This window comes from Molothrus aeneus, chromosome 16 (assembly GCF_037042795.1).
Source record: "Molothrus aeneus isolate 106 chromosome 16, BPBGC_Maene_1.0, whole genome shotgun sequence".
NCBI lineage: Eukaryota > Metazoa > Chordata > Aves > Passeriformes > Icteridae > Molothrus > Molothrus aeneus.
The window spans coordinates 359,607-378,006 of NC_089661.1; the positions used below are offsets into that span (position 1 = coordinate 359,607).

An 18,400-nucleotide genomic window follows, 5' to 3' on the forward strand; every position below is an offset into this window, starting at 1 on the left:
TGTATTTTGACCCATCCCTAATGCAGGGCCTTGAAAGTGACAGATCTTTCTGAGAAGCAGGTGTGCTGATCAGCTTATGTGTATGGCCACAGGCACGTCTGTTAAATTCCCGATGACAGAAGCTTCACCTCTTGAATGCAGTGGAAGGATATGTCCTGTCTACCTCCATCACAGGGCATGAGCAAGACCAGGGCAGGTGTCTGTAAATTTGTATTTGGCAAGAATAAAAACAGGCTTATTTTCTGTTCTGCTGCAAAACCGAGGGGTATTACATAAGACCTGGCATGGAATGGGTTCAGAAAACAAAGAAAATAAACAAAACCCCAATGAAAGCAAAAATGAAGTTGTTCTTCTGTCCACAGCATCTTGTTAAAAGGCAGATTTCTCTTGCAGGAGATTTTGTAGTCTCCTAAAAATCCACATGGGTTCAATGAGAAACTGCATTATGTCAAATGAGGACTATTAGTAGACTCTCATTATGAGCTTAGAATCATGGAATCATTTAGGTTGGAAAAGTCCTCTGAGATCATTGAGTCTAATTCCAATGCTTTTCCCACTGTGCTGCCAAGGCCACCACTAAACCACATCCCCAGATGCCACGTTTACATATTTTTTTGAACACTTTCAGAGATGGTGATTCTACCACTGTCCTGGGCATCATCTTCTAGTGCCTGACCACCCATTCTGCGAGGAGTATATCCCTAATATTTGTGAAAAACGAGGTTCACTTTCCTGGTAAAAATTAAGACGTTTAATAAAAAGACAGTAGGAGACAGAAATAAAGCAAGGCATTAAAAACGGCTGGGTGCTTGGCATTCAGCCAAGAGCACACTTATCTTCCGAGATACCCCTTAAATACCTTTTCCATTACATCAGCCTGTTGCATATTCATAGACTCATGCATATTCGTATTTCTCCATAAACTAGTTTACCTATTCCAGGAACTATTTTGCATGGCCCCTGCTTGGGTTTGCCTTTTTAGAGCAGGCGTGTTTCTTGGCTGTGGTTTTGGTCCCTTCTCTTTACCACTTCTAGTTTGGGCCTTGGTCCATACTTTCTTCAGATGGCAGATGCTGATAGCTGACATATCAATAGCAGGGGCCTCATTACATGTTCACTGGATGTTATCTCAACCAAACAGACAGTTCACTCCTAACTATATCAGCTACCACTACTACCATGTCTAAGTTTTTGTTAATAGCAGTAATAAAAGCAAAGTTATTTTAACGTTTTACATGTGGCATTCATCATAATATTTGTAAAAAAGCCAACAATATAATATGTATTTATAACATATCCAAATGAAACCACCGCAGGTGCAACATGAGGCCATTTCCCCTTATCCTGTCCCGCTTTCGCTGGGAGTAGAGCCTAACTCCCACCTGTCTGCACTCACAGTGTTTAACATTTTTTTTTTCTCTCAGTTATGGCAAAGCCATAAAGGCTAGCTGATCCCAAAATCCTTCACACCCGTATTCTCATAACAGCTGTCATCTCTCCGGGGGTGGGCAGGTAAGGTCATTGACCCAGCAGAGAAATAATAATACTGTAAAAAAAGGTCTGCTGCCAGCTGTTAGCTGAAGCAGGTTCCCGCAGAGCTGTGAGCCGCAGGGTCAGCCCCAGGGCGGCGGTGGCAGCGTGTGGGGGTTCTGATCCGCTTCCAGGGGCTGCCAGCAGCTGGCAGGACTGAGCCTTTAAGCCAAGCCTGAACGAGGAGAGACATTTTAACATCTCATTTGGGGGCACTAGCAGGGATGAGAACAGCTCAAAGCACGTGTCTGCTTCAGTTTCAGAGCGAATGGCCCCGCTGTGGCCTCTGCCCGCTGCCAGCAGCCCGGCTGGCACAGCGCAGCACCATCCCCCGCAGGGATCGAGCTGGTGCTTCCAGGCCTGGAGGGCACCTGTAGGGACGGCAGAGCTGCCTCTTGTGAGGCTTCTCCTCCATCCTGTGGCACGGGTGTGACCAGCCACGCCTGGGCTGTGCTCCGGGACGGGACACACAGGTCTGTGCCCTAAGGTGACGTGGCTCCCGGCGGCCCCGGAGCGCGGCTGCCCCGAAAGGGTTACGAGGCGGGCTCCGCCCTTCCTGTACATCGGTGTCCTCCTGCGTGACCTTCCCGGCAGCCCTTGCTGGCTCTGCCCCAACCAAACAAAGACGACCGGAGGTTTTCAAACAGCTGCTTCCCTGAAAGTTGGCTGCGGTAGAGCTGGGCTGCGCTGGCACCTGGCTGGTCCCGGCCACCGGAGAACGCGGCAGTGAGTTGGTGCCATCGCCTGAGAGGACCCCGGCAGCCGTCGGGAGTCCCTGTACGTGGGTGTTCTGCCCATTTGCTTCCGTGCATTGAGCTGGTTTGGGCCCTGGGAGTGGCGTGGGGAAGGATGAGAGGAACTCCCGGCAGTGGTGCGAGCACAGGGAGGGTGCAGCAGGACAGGCCTCCGGGGCCCGCGGCCGTGCGGAAGCTGGTGCGGTGCTGAGGTTCGATGTCGGAGCTGGGAGTGGCATGCCCGATCTGAAGTGCTGTCCTCCAGCCACTTCTTGAACTCAGAAGCCTACCCAGCAATTTTCCAGCGAAGTGCAGATTCCTTTAGATACTGCCCATGTGTTGGTGGACGAGCAGGAGATGAAATAACAGAGCTGTGTGAGTGCTGCTTTTGGCTCTTACTTCAGTGCTTTTCTGTCCCTTCCCTCCTGCACTCCCAGGCTTCTGCTGAGGACAAGCCATTTACAGCCACCTCCGCAGGTGAACTGCTCCGCTCCGGTGCCAGTGGGGTTGGGGCTTATTGTCTCTAAACGCTGCCTGAGGCTGAGGGCGCTTGTCCCGTGTGTTGTGCCGACTTGCAACTGGCGCTTCATTTGTCCTTCCTATCAATTGGCTTTCGGTTGTGGTGGCGACTACAGAGAGCTCTCCTTGAGGCCCCAGAGATCCAGGTGATCAGTGGGTCATTCTGCCCACAGCAACACTGGCATTCCTTTATCATGGTGAGGTGTGAGCACCCTGTACCGGGCATTGCTTAGCATTTGTGGGGATTGCACTGCAGCACTGGCCCAGCCCACAGCCTCTGGATGCTGGTGTTTTCCCTGTGCTGGGAGATCTTTGCTCTGCCTCCTGTTCAGTCTGCCACTCCCGCACTTCTATGAGAGTAGGGGTGTGTGGCTCCAGAGGATACAGTCTGTGTGGCTTCCTTAGAGGAATTTTGCAGGGTGGGGCATTTGTCTTCTGGGGACTTGGAAACTTTTCATCCAAATGTGTAGAAACAGCCTTAGTTGTCATTGCAGGGAGTTTCCAATGGCTGCATTGTTGAGTAGCTACATAGATTTGGAACGAAAATAGGAGATTTTGGGACTTCTCTCTAATCAGCAGAAGGGTGTGAATTTAGCAATTTAGTTGAAATACTTATAGGTCTATTAAGCCATCTACCATAGTTTCTGAACAACTGGCCCTCGAGGTCTAAGGCTATTCTTGCAGTGCACACTGGTAGCTCGGCCATGAACAGGTTTAGGACTTCATAACTGTCTGCCCCTGGATGTGTCAGTGCATACATTTGTATATTTCAGGGCTTTTAGCTTTAAAACTGAGCCTTGGTGCTCATTTTCTTGCAACACTCTTCTGTCCCGATGCTGTAGGAATATACCTGCTCAGTGCTAAACTTAGGGAAACGTCCTGGTTTCACCACAAGGAATAAATACTATGTTTCACTTTGCTGTGATTTATTTGTTTCCTATTCAGGCATGTGAAAGACTAGAAATTCAAGGTGTGCTGGTGGCGTAGCCAGTGCAGCTCTCTCTGCTGGAAGGGCTGTGTCTGTGGAGAGCAGTGACTCAAAGTACATAATGCTTTACAGAGAGGCACAGGTAAAGGCAGGACAGTGAGATACTTGGTATTTATTGTTCTTGTCTGAATACCAAAGTTCACCTTGATTAATTTGTTTAGTGTGAGGGCAAAGATTTTTGGAGCCAGCATGTGAAATCTAGCCTGCTCCTCTCCCACACGTCTCCAGGTGACCTGTGAAAGAATCTTGTTCCTTCAAGCTGTGGTTCCACAGTTCTCAATATCATGTTTGGATGCTCTAAATAATTTCTTGATACATACCTGACCTTTACCAGACACAGCATCACAGCCATGCTGAATTTGTCAGACCAGGTAAAAATGTTGAGGGTGACCTCTGGGTTTTGGGCTGTGGGAGAGTTGATCCAGTGAAAAGCCTTTTGTTCAAGGCTATCAAAGTGTGATTTTATGCAGTGTCTCTGCTCTGTGGTGTACGGCTGGGACCCTTTCACTAATACGGGAGGATTTTTCAGTATTCCCGATGCTGTTCCCTTTCTCCCCTCAAATGTGAGGTAACAGTACTAACAACACTAACACAGTGTTGCCCTGTGTTCCTAAACATCCCAACACACTCCTCTTTATCTTTCCACCATATGTCTATACCCTATTTCCCAGTGAGCTCCAGGCTGTAGTAGCATTGTCTGAGGCAAGACGAACTATGTGTACCATTGTGCTCACATTTTTTTTTTTTTTGCAACCCCCAAAACTGTTAAAGAAAATTTGTGGCGATCCAACTTTCTTCAGTGTTAAAATTCTGCAAATCTTAAGGTATAACCATAAATTTTTATGTTTTCCATATGAGGATCTGATTTTTAAAGTGTGGCCAGGCAGGGGTAGCTCCTCAACTGCTCTGAAAGCACAGCCTAAATGAATGAAGCAGTTGTCAGAGCAGGTGATAGAGCAAATCACGATAGAGCTCACTTCAAACCCTGGGCCAGACCCAACCCTTTCTCTCTGCCATTCTGATGTCTGAAGTACAACTTGATTAAAACCTTCTTCTGAGGTTATCCCTTCAGAGGGAAGCCAGCATGGCTCAGGTAGCAGCAGCACCATCTAAATTCATCCTACCCATCACCTTTTGACAGAACCAGTAACAGAGCTGCTCCTTCACCAAATTTACAAAGAAAGGGTAAGGTACACAGGTAAGGTGGGATGCTGCCTCACTACACTCAGTACTGTTAGATAATGTTATTGCTTCCATAAGGCTTGGCAAATCCCACAGAACAGTGGCACTGAGTAAAATTGCAGCCTAGGAGAAATGACCATTTTTTCCCTGGCACAGATCTTTCTGCTTTGGCAACATTTCAGCATTGGACACCTAATACTGTTCATCTTTTTCCGGGCTAAGTTCCACTGAACCACCTTGGCCAGCCCATTGCCATTCTTGGGGTTGTCCTGTGCAGGGCCATGAGTTGGACACAGAACTATCCGTGTCCCTTCTGAACTGTGCCAGGCAAGCTCTGGAACAGGACCTGGAGGGCAGGAAGCCCAGTGGAGAATTGTACTCCCCATGAACACATGACTGTGTTCAGAGCACCGTTCTCTGCAGGGTGAGGATTTGGGCATCTGTAGCAGACTCACTCCTTCCACAATTCATTTGCTCTACTTCATACATTTCTTGCTGTCTGAATCTATATGTGAATCCCATGTACACAAGCACTGTCTTCCCTGTGCTTCTGGGAGATGTTTATAATAATTATTTTCCCCTCCAAGCTGATGCAGAGTGAAAAAGGATTCTTCTTGGTTTTGCAGCAGCTATTCAGAACACTACAGGAAAGCAACAAAACTAAACAAGATGGATGAGTGTCTCTCCCCAGCTGCTTGCAGCTGCTCCAGCTTCCCAGGCTGTGCTGGGGGTCTGAGAAGGAGGTCTGGAAATCAGACACAAAAGAAAGTAAGACAAGCAAGACAATTGACAAGACAAGAGAACCTTGTCGAGCTGTTTCTAATCACAAGGCCCAGACCTGACAGATTGGCTTGTGTCTCCTTACAAGGTCCATGAGGATCAATCTCCTTTGGGCAACACTGAATCCATTGTAAATGAGGTAAACTGTTTCCCATGGCTTGGTAAACTAGCCTTGCACTGTACAAGGAGCATTGAAAGGAAAGAGACATAGCCACATCCAACTTTGTTCTTCATGATCTGACATGGACCTTCTTAGGGCAGGAGTATTTTGCACTCTGTGCAGCACAGCAAGCCCTTAAGCTCAGCATGCTTTGGGATGTTAACAACATGAAGTGTCTGTTTTCAATTGCTGAGACCAGACAGTGAGCTGTATCTTCTTGCTCTGCATCTTCATGCTCCCTGTGGGTCACAGCTTTTGCTTCTCTCCTTCCTCACCTTCAATCACATCTGTTCTCAGCATCAGCAGTTTGTCTCTCTGGTGAAACCTGTTGCTCCACCTCTGTACCTACTGCCTCATGACTTTGCTGCTCCTGAAATAGTGTATGGGAGCTTGTTGCTCTGATTGCATCTATACCTAAATGCCTCCATGTCTCCAAGGCTATTCCATCTCATGGGCCAGGCTGGCCACGGGCATGCTGTGGTGCAGCTGAAACAGCCATTGAGAAACCAGCCCCAGGGTAGCACAGCGACCTGTGCCATGTCTGTTGAAGGATTAACTCTTCCTTGCATCACCTCAGCATGAATTCTAGAAGCAGCTTTGCTTGTACCTGTGTATAAGGATAAAAACTGCCTGTGTCCAAGAGCAGCTGTGAGACAAAAGGGAGAAGTTAATCTTCCCAGACATGAGCCAGCTCCATGGTCACACAATTAATGTTTTACTCTTGGGGAATTTGGCATTCAAACCCAGGTAATCAGGGCTTCAGAAGAACTGTGGGAGAGACAGGTGGCACTGGCTGGGGTGGATGTGTGTGCAGGCAGGTGAGGGAGCTCTACCCCAAGGACTTGCAGGATGGGGAAGGTCCTCTCTCTCAGGTTCACCTCCTGAAGTGGAAGCTTGCATAAGCACAGAGACAAGTTGTGCAGAGGAAGAGCCTGCTTGGCTTAAGGCTAGTGGTTACGTCACTTGAATTGTAGGAAGACTGAATTCATGCTCTTCCTCTTTTTTAGACTTTAAATCCACTCTGCTCTGAAAGGAAGCCTGGAGCATGCTGTCTTCTTTCTCCTCCTCTCTTGAGGCTGTTTTGAAATTTGGACAGACACCTAAATTGGCAGGCGGGAGTAAAATTCCTGTTGCAGGTGTGGTGGTGTAACAAGGGAAATGTGTATGTTCAGCTGGCTGTGTAAGGTCTCAGAAGCCAACCCACTAAAGGGAAAAACTTGTAGACTGTGGTGCTGCATGACAGGTCTCTCTGATTGGAACTAAGTAAACTGAGTGATCCAGTCACCGCATCTTCCCCTGGGATCCTCATCCCACTTCAAAACACAAGGGGTGTGGGGGGAAGACACTTTCATACCACAAGAAACCATTGCAGCTTGCAGGGGAATAATCTGTGGCTGCAGAATCTGGGTTTGCCAAAGGACTTGCAGCTGTGGCTGGAACACAGTGTGACAGCCAGGCAGGCAGAGGCAAGCAGGATTTCAGAACAGGGGACTTTTATTGCCCACACTCAGCTCACGGCACCTGGTCTTGGTATGGAAATGCCAGCCAAGCCAACTTTGTGGTGCCACTCTATTTTAGAAATAGCAAAGATTGAGTCAGTTCAGATGAGACTGTGTCAGGATTTTCTGGAGGAGATGAACCCTCTCTGTATTCCTGATATCCACAGAAAGGGAAAGCCTTAGAGGCAGAGGGTGAGCTCACACAATTGCTGTGAATTTTCTTACACCGATGTGCTCCCTTTTCCTATCCTCCTGCAAAACCACCACTGGAATTAACTTTTCCCAAGTGGTGTAAGAAACTATTAGAAGAAACATGTCGCTCTCAGCCTGGCCCTGGAAAGCGAAGGGAACCTCATCAGTCACTGGTCTAGGAAAATCCTTGAATCTTTCCCTCTCATTCAACTGATTTCTGTTTTTCCTTGTGCAAACATTATTGGAGAGTAACAAATACCTTGAAGGCCAGGTGAGTGTAAAGATCTCATCTCTTTTGTGAATGTGTAAGTTGATAAGGTGTGTGCATAGCACAGGCTGCAGCTCCCTGGGGAAAATACCTGCTGGAGAGGGAGAAAGAGGAGAAGGTGATGGACTCAGTGTGGAAATGGGGAGCACATTTAGTACAGGGAGACTGTGAGTTTGCAGCAAGACCTGGATAAATAAAGTTATAAGTAGAGATGGAGCCAGGCCCGGCTGTTGCAAGGGCTGACTTGTGGGATCTTATGAGTTGGCCTTCCAGTAGTTGAAGGGAGCTTGCAAGGAACATGAGGAGATATTTTTTACAAGGGCATCTAGAGATAGGACAAGGGGGAATGGCTTCAAACTGTCAGAGAGTAGGTTTAGATTAAATATTAGGAAGAAAGTCTTCCCTGTGAGGGTGGTGAGGCCCTGGCACAGGTTGCCCAGAGAAACTGTGGCTGCCCCTGGAAGTGTTCAAGGCCAGGTTGGACATGGCTTGGGTGAACCTGGGATAGTGGAAGGTGTCCCTGCCCATGGCAGGGGAGTGGAACAAGATGAGCTTTAAGGTCCCTTTCTACCCAAAGCATTCTGGATTCCTGTGTTTTATGGAATAGACTCGTGTTGCTTTCAGTGGTAACCCTTTTCCCCTACCTGACAGGGTGGAGTAGCTGTTGTGCACTTTGTCTGCCCTCAAGGTGTAAGTGAGCAGGATTGGAGCTGGTTTTTCACCTGCACTTAGGCCGGCACTTGCCTCTTGCATCTCCTGCTCACCTGCTGGATTCTGACCCCCAGCCTGCTTTGCAGTGTCTTCTCTGAAATGGCTTTTCAGGTTTTGGTCTACCTCTGATCAGTAAATAGATTTTTTTAAAAGCCCTGTTGCAGAGGCAAGTGCTGTTCTTGAAGGATAAGGAGCTTGGGTGAAGCCTTGAGCATTGATGGTATCTCCATGCAGCTGCTCTCCATAGCCAAGCCCTACTGCCCTGAAGCCATCCTGGCTAAACTCCTCATCCTGCTGATCCTCCAACAAATGGAGGGTTCTGAGGGAACACTGTGAATTGGGAATACTGAGTTTATGTGGTATTAGCAGGGCACAGACGGCCTGTTGCCTCCTGTGAACTTTCCCCAAGCCCAGGAAAGCAGGACAGGGCGATGGGATCTCAGTTGAGGACTGGGAAGGGCTGAAGGGGATGAGCATGTGAGGAAGGAGGGACTTGGGACATGGGGATGCTACACAAAGAGGAACACCTTCAGTGGAGAGGAAGCTAGAGGAGATGCAGTGTAGAGTTGGTCCTCCTCCAAGGTGGTCTCCTCATCTTCCCTGTGGAGGATGGGTGAAGGCTGCAGCCGTGGCTGTTGGCTTTCCTGGCATTTATGTAAATGATGTTTCTGTCACCAACTGCTCAGATACTCCAGTGTCCTCTGGCTATGTCTGGAGGCACTGTGGGAGGAGGGCAGAATATATTGCCAGGGCTCAAACACCTCATACCTGTAGCTTTAAGGTGGTGGTCTCCTTGGAGCATCTTCCTTTGATGTGGGGAAGGTTGAGAATTTCTGACCTTTTGCTCTTGCTCTGCAATTGTACTGTCCACATCCAAGGATGTCTGTTTTCCAATATCCACTGCCCCAGCTCTTATCTACAAGGTCCCTAATGCACGCAAACAGGGCATGGGGTGGCCTCTTGACATAAACAGAGCTGGATCAAAGTAGAGCCTACATCTCTGGAGCTAATGTGGCTTTCTTTTGCCATGGAACAAGTAAGATGCAGAGGGGCAAAACTCCTCTATCAAATTGACTCCAATTCTCCCTGAGTCTGATGTCCAGTAGTCTCTGTGCCTTCTTGGCCAACGTAACACATTATTGTCTTTTTTAAGATCCACATGTACCTTGGGAAATGTGGTTTGGAAAAAGTTCCTATATCACATCTGCTTGGCAGCAGCCAACTTGAGGTAGTCTCTAATCGGAAGTGTTTTGCTGCCTTCTGGGAATTCCTGGAAGATATTTATTTTAGTGAAGTGGAACCTACAAGTATGTCCTTTAGGGAGCAGCTGCAGCACTGAGGGTCCAAGAAATGCCTGCAGATTAAGGAATTTGGTAGAAAGTGGAAAATACTCTCCACCATAGTTGTGCAGACACATACATGTGCATGGATAGACATATATAGGTATATCCCTGTGTGGTACAGGCACGTACCTGGTGTGAGAGGGGAAGCACAGGAAGTGCAGCCATTATATTTATAGTTGTGCCTTCTTTATGAGTGTATCAGTAGTTGCATTTGCTTCTCCCAAAGGTACAGGACGGTGTCATCTCCAGACCCAAGGGCAGGCTCTGCAGCACCAGCAGTTCCCACATGGAGTTTCTACAGTTCTGCTTGCTGTGACCTTCTGGGCCACCAGGGAAACACAATGAAGTCCTGCCAGCTTTGTACGATGAACCGTCACTTGCCAGGACTCTCTCCAGGCTTCCTGAGACACTGAGTTGCTGCTTGAGGTCCTGACTGCTTCCGATTCCTCACTGTGCTGCTGGCAGGGTGGGATTGATGTCCAGTTTGGGACACTGGGCAGAGCCAAGCCCATCACCATCCTCTGTGCCCTTGGCAGACTAGGGGACCAAGCTGGAACCCTCTCTCTAAAGGGGTTCCAAGTGAGCAAGGGACAAGCTTGGGGCTGTCCATATTCACTCTGGTGGGAAGAGCCATCTCCTTCACCCTCTCCACTTGGGAACCATGTCACTGCTGGGGATGGCACCACATGGATGCAGAGCAAGGGTCAGCAGCCTGGCAGCAAGGCACTAGCTGAGCCTGAGCACCATTACAGGGTACAAGAATTGCCTGGGGGGGTGCCAGCATCCCCACCACGGACGCACGCCAGGGATGTAGGTGCCGGGCGCGGGAGGAGTCCCGGCAGGATGGGCCGGCTGGATGACCATGCCAAGAGGAGGATCGTGGAGCTGCGCAGGGCTGGGCTGAGCTTCCGCAAGATCAAGAAGGTGCTGGAGCTGGATGACATCCGGGTGACGCCACAGGCCGTGTACCTCTTCCTCAAGAGGAAGAGTGTGGAGCCAGGGTCAGCGGCAGCTGGCTGGGATGGGGACCAGCCCTGGCCCCCACTGCAGGGGCATAAGGCTGAGCTCCCCAGGCTGCTGGGCACCCGGCACCCTGCACTGCCCACCGGGGATCCTGTGGGCAGCCAGGACACCAAGGAAGGCATCCAGATTGTCAGTGTGGCCTCACTCTGCAAGGACGGTGGGCAGCTTGGGGACACTTTGGCTATGGGGCTGGCCCCTGGGAATGGTAAGGCCTGGCCCCACTGGGGTTTACCATGGCAACTTCCTGGCACTGCTGGGCTCATGAAAGGGCCCTATTCCCCACTGGAGACTCCCCAAGGATCTTTTTTTTGAGGTATTTCTCTCTCTGTTGTTGCAGGTGATGACAGCTCCACAGGCTCAGCCCTGGCTCCAGGGACTGCTCTGACGGGCCTTGCCCCCCTGCCTCAGCCACTGCCCAGCCGAGGACAGCTGGTCACACCCCCCACCCAGAACTCAGCTCTGATGGTGAAAAAGAAGACAGTAGACAGGGCTATCCTCCTGCAGAAAAAGGTAGGATGGCAGGATGAGAGAGTCCATGTGCTCCAGCCAGGAACTGCTGCCATCTGGCCAGCCCTGCACAGAACCCTGCTGCATCTACACCATGTTTTGGGGCAGGCTTCTGAGGGTGAAAGGCTTCCAGAGTGCCTCCAACCTCTGCTAGCTGCACTCCCCAGCAATGCTAACCCTGGCACTTGGCGAATATATCTGGGAAGCCCCTCTGGGTGGGGGGTGAGGCCATGCACCCACCCGCCTCCAGCCAGCACCCACTGCTGGCCATGGAGATGCCAGTCATGCCAGGCTTGGCCTCCAACTGGCAGCTCCAAAACCTGTTTTTAAGGATTGGTGCAAGTACCATCTCAGGAAGTTCTACCAGCCACCCAAGGCTATAAAGCAAAATCCAGGGTATGTTGTTTCTGTCCGTGCAGAGAGTAAACACAAACCTGGCATCAGCACGGGCAGCCCCACTGCTGTACAGTGGCACTCACCAGGATGGATCAGCATCTGCTAACAACATGGTGCACCAGGGGCTCTGATGGAGCAGCAGCTTAGGGGCTGGGTGGGGCTGAAGAGCAGCACATGGTGAGGTCTAGAGATCTGCAGCAAGGTGATGTCTTTCTCTGAGAGCTCTTCTCTGAGCCTTGTAGCTAAATGCAGAATAAATCCCATGTTAAATGCCATTGAACAGGCAGCTGATAATATTTCACATACCCTTCTCTCCTGCCTCCCACTATTCCAGGTCAAAGATGCCAGCACTCAGACTGCCTTGCCAAACTCTGTGGGTCTGGGAAATCACAGCCTTGCTTGCAGCGAACCAGTGCCCCCCACTGCTCCCAGCTGCCCTGCCATTGCCAAGAAGCTGGATGCTGTACAGATGGAGGTGCAGAAGCTGAGCCAGGCCCTGCATGCGGTGCTGGAGCGGCAGTGCCACCTGGAGCGCCAGCAGGAGCACCAGCAGCGGCTGCAGCAGGAGGTGCTGATGACACTGCAGCAGCTCAGCTCCACTGTGAGCCACAGCACTGTGCCTGCCACCCAGCCCTGTGGCCCCTTCAGCAGCATGGCTGAGCCCTCGCCCAGCATGCCAAGCTTCAGCCAGTTCAAGATGGAGCTGATCTGAGCTCCCACAAGGCCTGGGTGTGCCAGCAGTACTGTGCTAATGGAGCCTGGAGGAAGAACCATCTCTCAGAGGCTGCCCAAGGATTACATGCAGCACCCAGCAGATAAGGTCCCTGGTGCCTCATCTTCCCAGCCCTGCTGACTGGATGGGGCTGCCTGGCATAAGAGGCTGGACAGTGGAAGGCTGAGGCCTTGCTCCTCCTGTGCTGCTGATCGTGGCCTGCACTGGAGCTGGCTGGGGCCTATGGACCTCAGGAGAACACCTGCAAGGAGAAGATGCAGCTAACATGGACACAGCAGGGAGGTGGGACTCCAGGAATACAGGATGCTTCCTTCTCAAGGGTCAATGCCATGATGATCAATCCTGCCCTTCCCTCCACAGAAGCTTGTTCAGTAAAAATCTGTCTACACCACGGTTCAGAACCAGTGTGGGATCAGTATCTGTGTATTCCCTACCCCTCACCCAGCCAGTGAGCAGGCTGAACTGTCTGGGTCACTATCACCATGCATGGAACCGCACAGGGTGCAGAAACCCGTGAGGTGAGACCACACACAATGTTGCTGGAGCCTGGTATCAGCTGCTGCACCATTAGGGATAGATCAGACTTGTAGGAAACAATCTTTTACTGAGCAGATTCCACCCTCCTCACCCCACAGATCTAGAGTCTGGTACTGCTGCTGCCCACTGTCTGGTAAGTTATGGGCAGGACCGTACCAGTAAGAGTTGCACCTGGGCAGGAGCTGATTAACTGGGTGTTAAGCTCTCCTCTAATTTCCTGGGCAGGATACCCTCCTGGTTGTGATCCCCAGTTGCAGGGGCTCTCCCTAGAGCAGGCTCCTGGTGGTGCAGTGCTGCTCTAGCGGACCAGGTCATGATGCTGAGAACCCCCTTCCCTGCACCAGAAGGGCATGGAGGAGGCTGATGGGCCCTCGCTGAGCAGTGGAGTCCAGAAGGACCAGAGACTGGCCTTGCCTGCCAGCAGTAAAAGTCTGATGGGTGTGGCCTTGGCTCAGCACCCAGTAGCGAATCCTGAGAGGAGGCAGAGAACGTGTCCTTCCTCCACATCAGCCAAGCAGGCTTCTGTCTGCGCGGGCACCACGCTTCGCACAGCCTGTGCCTATGAGAAGTGCCCAGCCTGTTTCTGAGGTCTCTTTGAGTCAAAGGTCAAAATTAAGAAGGGTAAAAAACAACTGAAGTGTTTGTACACAGACACACACGTGGAGCTGTACGCACGTGCACAGATGTAGATGCATGTGGCAGGTCTGTGCAGCAGCCCCAGTGCCTGGGGGAGCTGGACACCTGCTCTGCTGCCCCGAGACACATTGCTGGCCCCAGGGCTGTCAGATCCAGCTGTGCCCAAGGGAACTAGAAGTCTGCTGCCATCTGCCTGCAGTCACTCATTTGGATGTTGGTGTAATTTTCGGGATGTCTGAAAAGCAACAGATGAAAAAAACCACACAATCAGTTGCTCTGCTCTTTTGCCCAAGACAGCTAATCTGCACCTCAGGTTCGAAAAGAAGAGGCTGGATGATCAGCACTCAGCAGGCATAGTTCCCTAATGTCTCTGTTAACGTTTTGGAGAAAAAGAGGAGCAGAACAACTGCTATTCCCTGGCACATGTAGTTAAAACCACGCTGATTTCTGAAAGAGCTTCCCTAAATCTGACTTGGGCTACTTCTTTAATTACTAAAAAAAAAAAAAAAAAATATATATATATACACTGGGTTTTCTATTCCCCAAATGTATTCTAAGAACCTTCCTCATTTCTAACTCTTGCACATCAGCCATTTATCCAGCGCTAAAAAACCCCAGCAAAAATTAATAACAACAAATCACTTGGGCTGGTTAAATAACCTATCCACCATAAAATTTACTTCAGACAGACGTACAGCCTAAGTGTTCAGCTGCTGTTTGCCTCCTGACCACATTAGGGAACACCAAGTTCGTATTTAATGTGCTGTCATGTTATAACACAGAAGGTGTTTCCTACCAAGGTAATCCTAAGGTGTCTGTCATTTCCATCCTGCTCCAAGGAAGAGCTCTTCCCTGTGGCCACAGCATCATCTGTTGTGTGCCACATGCCTTCAGGTTTCTGCTCTCCCACCACAGCATGTTGTCAGTACCACTGATGGCCCTTACACTGCACCTGCTGCCATTCCCAGCATCATCCAGGATTTACTGGTGTTATCTCAGCCTCCCGCAGAACCTGCAGTCTGCTCTGTCAGAGGCTTTGTGAAAAGGAAGGGACTTCACTGCAGGAATGAGGAGCAGCATGTTGAACAGTCTGAGGGCAATGTAGGTGTTTAGCTGAGTAAAGGAGCAGGTCTCTGTGCAGCAGTTACACAGAGGAGGCCCTGGGGAAGGAGAGGGTGGGGGATACACAGCAGATACAACGGTGGTTTCTCACCTTTTGATGAAATAAAAAGCCAGGCCAACAAACAATAACAGGAGCAGGAGAGATCCCATAACAAACAGGGAAATTTCCCGGCCCTGAAAGGAAGCTGAGGGAACAAAGGCAGAGAACAAGCATTACAGCCATGACCTTTCCCAGCATGGGGGAGCCCTAGGAGGTCACGCAATCAGTCAGAGAATGTGTTGGATTGGGCCCGGTTGGGTTGGGTTGAATTGAAAGGAACCTTTAAAGGCCACCTAGTCCAATCCCCTGCCATGGACAGGAACATCTTCCACTATCCTAGGTTGCTCCAAGCCCTACCCAACCTGGTCTGGAACACTTTCAGGGATGGGGCACCTACAGTTTCTCTGGGCAACAATAGGTTGGGCTGTCTCAGCTTCCCACTCTTTTTCCCCTGCTACAGCCCTTGTGACATCCCACCTCTGGACAGTTCCAGCCTGGGTGCCAGTAGCTGCTCCCAGCAATTGAGCCTCGGTGTGAGCAACAGGTCCAAAAGCAAGGGCCTCCCCACTGAAGCCCAGTGGCTTGCCCACATGTGCCCTCTCCTGTGGAGATGTCACCTGACCCTGGTCCCAGCCCTGCTCACTGTGCTGGAAGCAGAGTCCCTTCTACTTACCACCACTGTGTGACAGCAATGGCATATTTTTCGGGGTGACACACTCAGGACTGGATTTCAGAACTCTCCCATCCACGGAGAAGGGATGGGGGCTGGCCAGGAATCCCTGGAGACAGGTTTTGATGGATTTCTCCTGCTCTGGCTGCAGACCCCACACCTGGCCCCAGACCTTCACCAGTGAACCCACACATTTCATGTTAACCTCTTCCAAGAAACAACAGTGCATTTTGGGTGGTCAGAAACCCTCTGGTGTCAGGGATCACACTGCTCCCATGACTTTGTGCCCTCCTTGCTCCCATGCTCTTCACCTTTCTCCTCCCCACTGCTCTGAAATCATGCTGCCATGCTGCATCACTGGTAACTTGAGCACATGCTCTACCTTTCTTTTGGTGACAAAAAGGATTTGAGGTTGTCATCCCACCCAACAGAATACTTTTTACTACACTTTGTATCTCTACCCACTGCTCAGAATTGACTGAAATTGTTCAACTGGTCAAAAAGGCATTTGGGTTAGGGAGTGTCCTGGTTTGAAAAAGAAGTGAGTTTTTTGGGATGCTGTGGTCAAACCAATAGGCGCTCAGATTTGAATATTGGCACCTGGTGTGGCGACTGAGGACATGGATACGCCCCTGAGAACACAGGGGTTTAAAAGCAGAGAACGCCCAGGAGAAAGCTCTCTTGGTTCAGGTGGGTGAAAGAGGTCAGAGCTGCCCTGCCCAGCTGCGGGCTGGGTGGGGCAGGGGAAGCCATGCAGCCGGGTGAAGTAGGCCGGAGCTTTGGACAGAGAAGGGAGGTGAAGGCCCCTGCAGGATGGAAGGGAGGAGGAGTACTGAGAGACATTGGGCAGCCACCCTCCCCCCCCCAGGAGAGAGAGAGGGAGAGCTGGTGTCTGTGCCTGTGCCACCAAATTTGATAGCACGGCCAGTCAAGAAGGAGAAGGGAGAAGGGGGGGGGGCGGGGGGTGCGGCAAGAAGGTGCCCGGGACAGCGTGGGAGCTCTGGACAGGCAGAGCCTGACATTTTTAACCCTTTCCTCGGATGATGGAAACCTTACAAATGCTGATCCTCTTAGAGCTGAATGAGGAGATAGAGATGAGATAAGAGGAAGTGAGCCACGAGAGAAGTTGAGAAGAATCTTGTGTGGGCGGAGGTGATGGAGTGGCCTTTGGCTGGACTTTTCTTGTATAGCCATGGACAGAACCATTTTTCCTGGGACACAGAGACTGCATCTAGGGGGAGGCAATGGCTAGGAGCCAAGAGAGTGCAGTGATGTTACGTGAAGGAGTGTGTGAACAGAGGCGACTGGTGAGGAGGGTGGTTGGTGCCCTCGATCTTCAGTGGAAGAGAAGATCTCTGTTCTTGAGACCCCTCAGCCCCAGGGGGTGAAATTTGGGGGGAACAGGTGTCCCGAAAGTGAGAGACTGTTCTCTTTTTGGAACTGGGCAAAGCATCCTTAAAAAGGGAAACCCTAGAAGCAGCCCTGGTCCATGTGCAGTGGTGAGAGCACCGGACATGGAAGGAAGATGTCACGATGGCAAATGATCTCCAGGCGGTGCCACATGTGACATGGAAACACAAGAAGTTTCAATTGTGTTTCCTGAGGAAGCCTATGGTACAAGAGGGACTCCTCTCTTATTGATGAACTGAGAATTGATTATCTGAAGGGTGGAGATGGACTGAGAGTTGGTGATCTGAGGGATGGATGTATTGGAAATTTGGTGGGGGAGAGGAAGAATGTTTTTGGAAGGTTTTCATTCGGAGTTCTGTGTGTGTTTCCTTCTATATATAGTTGCAGGTTAATAAAGTTTTTCTTCTTCATTCCTAAATTGGAGCCTGTTTGGCTCTATTCCTGGTCCCATCTCACAGCAGACACCAGAAAGCATATATTTTCATGGGGGCACTGGCATTGTGCCAGCATCAAACTGTGACACAGCCCCACATCCACACATTGGTGTGTGCACCAGTTCTCTCCCAGTGTGTCCCCTTTCACAGCAGCAGGCTGCCCAACAGCCCCTCTCCCACACCATGGAAAGCTGAGGTCAACCCCTGTCCCAGCCTGCCCCCACCAGCCTGGTGGGATGCCCTGCTCCCCTCCCTAGGTGTGAGGAAGCAGAGGTGGCCATCCATGGCAAAGCTGTGCTGGGGCAGCTGTTCCACAGCCTGACAGAGGGCTTCAAGAGGGCAAACTGCAGTGCTGTGCTGGCACTGCCACAGCAGCTCAGGACACAGGGCTGTCCCCAGGAGAGTCAAAACTCACCAATATGTCACACACCTTTCTTCCCACCTCTAAATCCCACCCTGGGCCTCAGTTCCTGGCGCTGGATGATGGAGAGTTGGCGGGACCTGGAGCTGGAACTGAAGCTATTTTCATGGAGGCACTGGCCATGTGTCAAACCCTGACACAGCCCCACATCCACACATTGGTGTGTGCACCACAGACCCATCGTAGAGATGGGTCCAGCTTATTCCTCCAGCTGGAGAATATGTGAGCTTGGCCAGAGCAAACCTACTTGATCTGACTGGCTTCTGCAGGAGCAAGATTGCTGCCTCATTACAGCCAGACTCCCACACCCAAGAGTTTGTCCTCCAGGATAGAATTTTCCAAGCTACACAATACCTGCCCCAGCATTTCATTAACCTATTGCTCCCACTTCACACCAGGAACTTTTCTAGAGAAGTAACTTCACCTGTCACCCTTGCAGGGCACAGTTTAAGATGGCCCAAGGAAGCTCAAGTGTTCTCCAGCTGCGCCAGGCTCACACATGTAAACCAAGGCATCCACCAAGTTCTCTGGCATTGCCTTCCCGCTAGCAGGAATCCCACTGGTG

At 50.7% G+C, this 18,400-nt stretch overlaps 1 protein-coding gene across 4 annotated transcripts; it reads left to right on the top strand.

Moving 5' to 3' along the window:
- The first annotated feature begins 2,044 nt into the window (after positions 1-2,044).
- Positions 2,045-17,398, top strand: LOC136563304 (polyhomeotic-like protein 1). Of its 4 annotated transcripts, none has more exons than XM_066560595.1 (4): positions 2,045-2,307; positions 10,133-11,134; positions 11,267-11,439; positions 12,167-17,398. In XM_066560595.1, the coding sequence occupies exons 2-4, from the start codon at positions 10,597-10,599 to the stop codon at positions 12,542-12,544; spliced, it is 1,089 nt and encodes a 362-aa protein (XP_066416692.1). In that variant the 5' UTR covers positions 2,045-2,307; positions 10,133-10,596; the 3' UTR covers positions 12,545-17,398. The 4 variants fall into 4 exon arrangements, with proteins under 4 accessions (XP_066416692.1, XP_066416693.1, XP_066416694.1 ...); XM_066560596.1 differs by lacking the exon at positions 2,045-2,307 and adding an exon at positions 2,314-2,639; XM_066560597.1 differs by lacking the exon at positions 2,045-2,307 and adding an exon at positions 2,647-2,741.
- Positions 17,399-18,400: the final 1,002 nt, after the last annotated feature.

Coding starts and splice junctions, on each gene's coding strand:
- LOC136563304 (XM_066560595.1), top strand. CDS start 10,597: ATGCAGAGCAAGGGTCAGCAGCCTGGCAGCAAGGCACTAGCTGAGCCT. Junction 11,135..11,266: donor GGGGCTGGCCCCTGGGAATG/GTAAGGCCTGGC, acceptor CTGTTGTTGCAG/GTGATGACAGCTCCACAGGC. Junction 11,440..12,166: donor CTATCCTCCTGCAGAAAAAG/GTAGGATGGCAG, acceptor CCACTATTCCAG/GTCAAAGATGCCAGCACTCA.